The following is a 6659-nucleotide window of genomic DNA, read 5'->3' as shown; positions in this document are numbered from 1 at the left end:
CACCTACACTCACCTTTACTGGCTCCATCCCTGCCTCTTTGACCTGTTTGTTTCCTCTCCACCTATCCTCTCCTCTATCCCTCTTCTATCCGCCTCCCCCTCTCTCCCTATTTATTTCAGAACACCCTTCCCCTCCCCCATTTCTGATGAAGGGTCTAGGCCCGAAACGTCAGCCTTTCTGCTCCTATGATGCTGCTTAGCCTGCTGTGTTCATCCAGCTCTGCACCTTGTTGTCTCGGATTCTCCAGCATCTGCAGTTCCTACTATCTCTTATTGTTTTTATTTCCTCTTTTCTTCAATCTTTTTATTTACTTAATAAATGTTCCTTTTTTGTCTTTTATTATTACTCAATGAATGTTCATATTTAAGCAAATTGCTGTGGTCGAGCCTTCTCCCAACTACATCTAAACAAATCTGAAAAGAATAGCTTGGATGCACTCTGTGATCCAAGACACTTTAACTCCTAACGTCTCCCAAACTTTATTTGTCTTGCTAATAATACAAATGGACAATAACAGCTCTGAGAATTTTTTTAACTGCATATCTATCAATCCAGGCATGTCAATGTCTCTTTATGCTTTTCTCCTTCTGCATGTGGAAAATGTACACAATGAGTGGGGAACATGCATTGACAATGTTGGTGAAAGGCAGGTGGAATGCATGTGGGAGAAAAGGTGTGAGATTATATATATATATTTAAAATATTGGCATATGGGTGTCGGTGTCTTTTATGAAGGGTTTTCTTCAAATTAAAATCAAGGTCAGATTTTTTGTAGAACAATGACCTAATCTAGTTCTCTTCAGAAAGCATGTGGCTGCAAAGCTCTGGAGCACTAATGGAATAACTCAGTAAATAGGGAATGCTATTGGCTTATTTTCAGTTTAGAATAATCAAGAAATGATTTTAGCTGAGAAAATTCAGAGATTGCAAGCTTTTAGAACAGGTCAGAGGATAATTGACTGAGGTCAGAAACAAGTATAGTTTCTCTCCTAGAAAGGAGCAGATCAGGGAATAAGTCACTACAGCAGAAGGCTAGTTTGTGCAGTTTCCAAACCAGAAATGGTTGGTTAGAAATCTCCAGGTTACCAGAAGCGATGAAACTGTTAGCTCTCAATTTTGTGGGTATTAGGGTAATAAGATTACACAGCTCACAGTGAAGAAGCCAGAAAGAATCATTTAAATCAAAGATATGATAATGAGGGGTAACTTCGCTGGAAATATAAGCAGTTACATAACAGAAGCTTGTACTCACTGGAGCTTGGAGGAAGAAGCCTATCCTATCAGGTATCTGTTTCATAAATATAGTTATGATTGCGAACACACATGCTTCTTGTTATTGGCTGAAAAGATTGTGCCAGTGAACCTAAGTCCAGCAGACTGAGGTATTAATGAGTAATCATGGCATCCTAAAGAAATGCAGAAGAAGCTCCCAGCAATTAAGATCAGGAAAGCTGAACTGCCTGAAAGGTTTTCAGAAATTAATAACAAATTTTTAAACCACCATCAGAAAGACAAATTTTTGCTTCCTATTCAATTAAGTTCATCCAACCAAATTTCAGAAAGCTTCAGGTGGGACCAGAAGATTCTGCCCCACAGTTCTAAACCAAATGATTTATAAAATAGACTTCACCTATCAAAACATAGATATAATGAAAAAGGTAATACTAACTTATATTAAATTGTGTATGTCTTTCTCCATTATTATACTGGAGACTTCAAAAAACAATGCACTTAATGTGCAAGTATTTAAAACTTACATGCACTGAACTGTTTTGCTGCATAATTTATAAACATTGACACAGTACTGTTAGTGAATAATATCTTAACCTTAGTCTCAGGATGTCGCACAAGCAGTGAGGCATGAAGTCCATTTTGAGCAAAGTCAACAGCTCGGCACCAACCCCTGTGATACAACACCTCAAATTCCAGAAGTACAGCTGCCATCTTGTTATAATTCTTGATAACTTTTTTCATATCAGGGGTCTAAGAACATTTAAAAAATACAGTATTACTGTAAACATTAAAACTGAAACATCGTATTGGTGAAACTTTCTTATTCAGTCAAAAAGTTCATATTGCTCATTTTTTAATAACAAATCAAGCATGTATAAAGTTACCTTCAAAATTTCAACATTGCTTTTCAGAAACTTCATGGGAATATCTATTTTTCTGAATAGCTGTCGGGCCCACATAATCTTCCCAGACACCTTCCAACCAGAAGATTTCACACAGTTATTAATACTTTACAAGATTGAACACACCATGCACTTTCCAATGAAAGAAAGTATGCATATCGACTTTCATGACCTCAGGACGTCAGAAAGTTCTTTAAAGACAATAAACTGCTTTTGAAGTTTAGTGACTGTTACAGTGTCAGAAATATTGACCATATGATCAATATACTCCTTTTATAAAAGAAAACAAAGAATGGCCTAGTTTGGGGCCTTCAGGAATCATTGAAGACCATCCACACAAATTGCTTTTATGTACTTTAAAGTAGATTCTGCTTTGAAAATGTCTAATGAGAAGTGGAACTTCTATATAAAAAGCTTTTATGAGAAGAGAAATGGTAATTAGCATTGTAGGCTTACAGGTGGAATATTACGTGGTATGGGTGGATTTTCTCTTTGTTTCTGGTAGGTTCTGCGTATAAGATCTAAATCTCGTCCAAATCGTTGCAAAAGCATGAAATACTTGTCTGTAAGATCCAATTGAGGCCCAGCAATACGCACAAATTTGCCCAGCAAGTCTAGCATACGTTCTGTCTGAAAAAATACCAGAAAACAGTGAAGGTAATAGGCTTATAGTGATAGTATTTTTCAATGTTTGTTTTAATATTACTTACAGTTAAGGACTGCTCAAACCAGGAATCCATGAAAGTTTGCATTGACTGATAAAGTCCATCTATCTGGCATTTAAATTCCATGTAATCATTGTCAAACTGAAAAGTAAGCATAAGTTACAACATTACTTGTTCTTATTAAATACATTATTCATTGAATTCATTGTAATATTAATCATTAATAATAATAGTAACTGTGAGTACAAGTGCAGGTAAGAGGTGAGTGACTGACCTCTTATCTCCCAAAAGACTACAAGACGTAAGACAAGACTGTGATGGAATAGTCTCCACTTGCCTGTATGGGTGCAACTCCAACAATATTCATGAAGCTCAACAACATCCAAGACAAGAGTCAGCTTAACTGACACCACATGCATCACGTTCAACATCCATACCTTTCACTGCTGATGCATAGACAGTGGCATGTATCATTTACAGGATGCACTACAGGAACTCACCAAACTTCCTTTGAAAGCATCTTCCAGACCCATAATCACTACCACGTAGAAGGACAAGGGCTGCAGATGTATCAGAACACCATGGGAAACATGTTCATCTCCAAGCCACACACCATCCTGACTTGAAAATCTGTCACCATTCCCTCTGTCACTGCGTCGAAGTCCTGGAAATCCCTCGCTAACAACATTGTAGGTATACCTAGAGCAAATGGACTGCAGCAGTTCAAGAAGGCAGCTCACCACATCTTCCCAAGGGCAACGTGAAATAGGCAACAAATGCTGCCCTAGCCAGTGATGCCTGTATCTCACGTATAAATGAGATAAACCATAACATCTTAGGGCACTTTCTCACTCAAGAAAGGGACTAAGCAATTCATTAGAGCTGCAGTTCCATATGCAATTCAAAGAAATAGTTCTTTTATCCATCAAACCTAGACAGATGCAGTGCAACTGAATTAGATTGCATCTGTTCAAACCAAGGTACATGTGAATTTTGTGAACTGGACTGTCTGCATGACTATTGCACCCCTGCCTCAGGTTTACTTCCTGCCACAGCCTTACACCATGAATTGTCATCACTAGGAATAAACGTTACTAAAACAATTGGGGAAGAAAAAAGCAATATGGGAGGAAACAGCAAAATAAAGCAAAGAATTATGGATGTTGGAGATCTGAAACAAAAACAGAAATTGCTGGAGAAACTCAGCAGGTCTGAAAACATCTGTGGGGAGAAAACAGAGATATGAGACCTCTTCACAATGAACAGTCACTGGACTTGAAATTCTAATTATGTTTCCTCCCCACAGATGCTCGCAGGCATGCTGACTTTCTCCAGCAATTTCTGTTTTTGATGGAGGAAGACTGGTTTGCGGTGAACGTTCCTATGCAAAGGTTCTAAAGATAACATAGCACACCATACTTATCATCTACAACTGCCAAAAACTCATTCAACCCTATCTTGAATTTCCAGACACTAAGAACTTTCAGTGCTTCCTTGGGCAGGTTTTTCTGCACATTTTATTATGTGGGAAATAGTTCAGCTCAGAAATATCTACACCACAGAGGAAATAACAATCACAATGGTCAACTATCACTTTCAGCAACTACTGTCCCATTGCTCCATGTTATTCATGTTGAAATGTGTCATTACTTTACTCTGCTGAGCAGCTAAAATATTCCCAAGATTCATTGACTATATTCTAATTTTATGCATCAAATACATTTCAATAAAGGAAAAGGAATGAAGTCTACATGGTCTGTAATAACAATAGAATGTTTTACCTCTTGTTTCCTGTGGTCCAGCACATCATAAGTCTTTGATTTTGTGCTGTTGATAATTGTCTGATAACGCACATATATTTTGTCAAATCCCTCCATTTTAACATTCTGAAGATCTGAAAGGTTTTCCATAGTGTTTATCATGAATGTAATCTTCTCCAGACGCTTGCAAAATGTGTCAAACTTGCCAAATATATAGTTTTCACTAAAAGTAAAATATTTTATTACGATTTTATTTATTGTGAAAAAAACATTGAAATTAATACATGAGAAGAGAAATCTTCCTCGTGGCAGGAACAAAAATTTCCTGGTGATCTACTTAAACAAATGCAACCACTAAGACTCTTAATCCATACAGAGAGCTGCAGAAGGATCAGTGGGATGGAGGAAAGGTGCAATCTTGCAGTCAGGATACTTGGAAGAAAAGGTTTCCCTCAGGTCCTGATAAATTTAACCTGCTTACTAAAGCAAACTTTTTACCAACCAGAACCTAAGGGACCAGAAGAGTGCCAGTTGATCAAATATTCCGGTTGATCAAGATGTCTACAGAATCACTGTAAAAGCAAGCACTAAGTAATAAAAATGCAATGCAGTGGGTATACTGTTATACCCACTGTTATACTTTATTTACAACATAAATCACTTAAATAATAATGCAACTTTGCCTTGAATAAAACTTACCGACAGACAGCCTTCTCACTCACACCCTCAACTAACTACTTGGACATCGCGGAGATCACAATAATACAGTAAACTGTCAGTGTTTCAGGTATATAATCTTTGCCGGATTATCAAGAGGACTGGTTTACAAGGCGCTGGTTAAAACAACATGTGCTGTATTTCAGGACTTGACTCCCCAGTCACAGCCAGCCAAGTTGCGAGGTTGACTTGCTGCCAGGAGTGTGGGCCTTCAGCACCAAGCTCCAGTGGAGAATGGGGAGGAGGGAGAGAGAGAGATTGGAAATCAGGGTGGAGGCATCACTTGGGAAGGATGAAGCGATAAAACAAGAGAGGAGATCTTTTACAGTATTTCAAAAGACATTGGATATAATCTCTCAAAAGAGACTTTTAGATAAAGTTGAAGGTCATACAGGTGTTGGCCTGCTTGGTAAATTGGCTGAGTGTAAGAAACTGAGTTCATGGTAGAGGGCAGCATAACCTCACTAACTGCTGACTGTGGCCTAGCTGGAATCCCCAGAACACTATGTTCCATATGCCAGGAGCATCTCTTATCAATGCACTGGTTACACATTATGGGGCAGCAATCCTATACTAAAAAAAAGTGCCATAAAAAGTTCAGAAGCAAAATTATTTAACTGCGTTATTCAAAGGAACTTGAAAGTACTTGTCCCATTTAAGTGTAGGGCCATTGCAATATTGCTAAAAAAAATTATGTTTTCACACACTTGCAAAAAGAAGGATCAAACATATAACTGCCAAAGTGTTCTGCGATTACTGCCACAGATGCTTTCTCCAGGGCAAATGTATATATTTGAAATGAGCAGAAAAATAATATTCCTCCCCGCTGACATTAACAATGAGTGGAAATGAGATGACTGTGCTGGTAGCTGCAATAAAGCCTTCTGCTGGCAAAAGCATTAAGCTCACTGATTAGTATGTGACCAGACATCCAGGCTCCACTATTTTTTCATTCAATTATTGCTCCTCAGATTTTCTTTCAGCAAACATTGCTGCTGATAAGACAGACATCTTTTTTGGAATACAATAAACTAGAGGACAAGAAAAATTTCCAGACCATTCATCATTTAACTTTGCCCAAGGTGGTTCATGTAGGTTTATCAAGAGAGCCTGTGAGATGCTCTTTTGGTATGTTGGAAGGGAGAAGCCTTTGACAAATTCGCTGACAAGGGAGCCTTTGATTTTGTCTTTAAAGTATCACTCCCTTCTACCAGCAGAAAAATGGTTCTGAGATGTTAAAAGTTAAAGCAGTAGATGTGGATTGACATGTACACAATCCACACGTAAGTCCAAGCCACATCAAATGACTGTGCATCATACAGCTGGATTGTGTCCCACTGAGTTCAATTCTTCAGACCTTGAATGAGAGATAGTAGGAATG

The 6659-nt window shown here is 38.1% G+C and overlaps 1 protein-coding gene across 1 annotated transcript; it reads right to left on the bottom strand.

The window, feature by feature from the left end:
• Window positions 1–1828: 1828 nt before the first annotated feature.
• Window positions 1829–4784, bottom strand: LOC109936401 (dynein axonemal heavy chain 5-like; the record flags this gene model as incomplete). Its single annotated transcript, XM_020535014.2, has 5 exons — window positions 1829–1984; window positions 2119–2208; window positions 2593–2766; window positions 2847–2942; window positions 4583–4784. Coding segments are annotated over 5 exons (718 nt in total), but the record flags the coding sequence as incomplete, so codon positions are not given.
• Window positions 4785–6659: the final 1875 nt, after the last annotated feature.

The sequence above is a fragment of the Rhincodon typus genome, unplaced genomic scaffold (assembly GCF_021869965.1).
Source record: "Rhincodon typus isolate 14 unplaced genomic scaffold, sRhiTyp1.1 hic_rhity00012449, whole genome shotgun sequence".
NCBI lineage: Eukaryota > Metazoa > Chordata > Chondrichthyes > Orectolobiformes > Rhincodontidae > Rhincodon > Rhincodon typus.
Note: the sequence above shows the minus strand (reverse complement) of the source record. Positions and strands in the feature narration are given on the sequence as shown.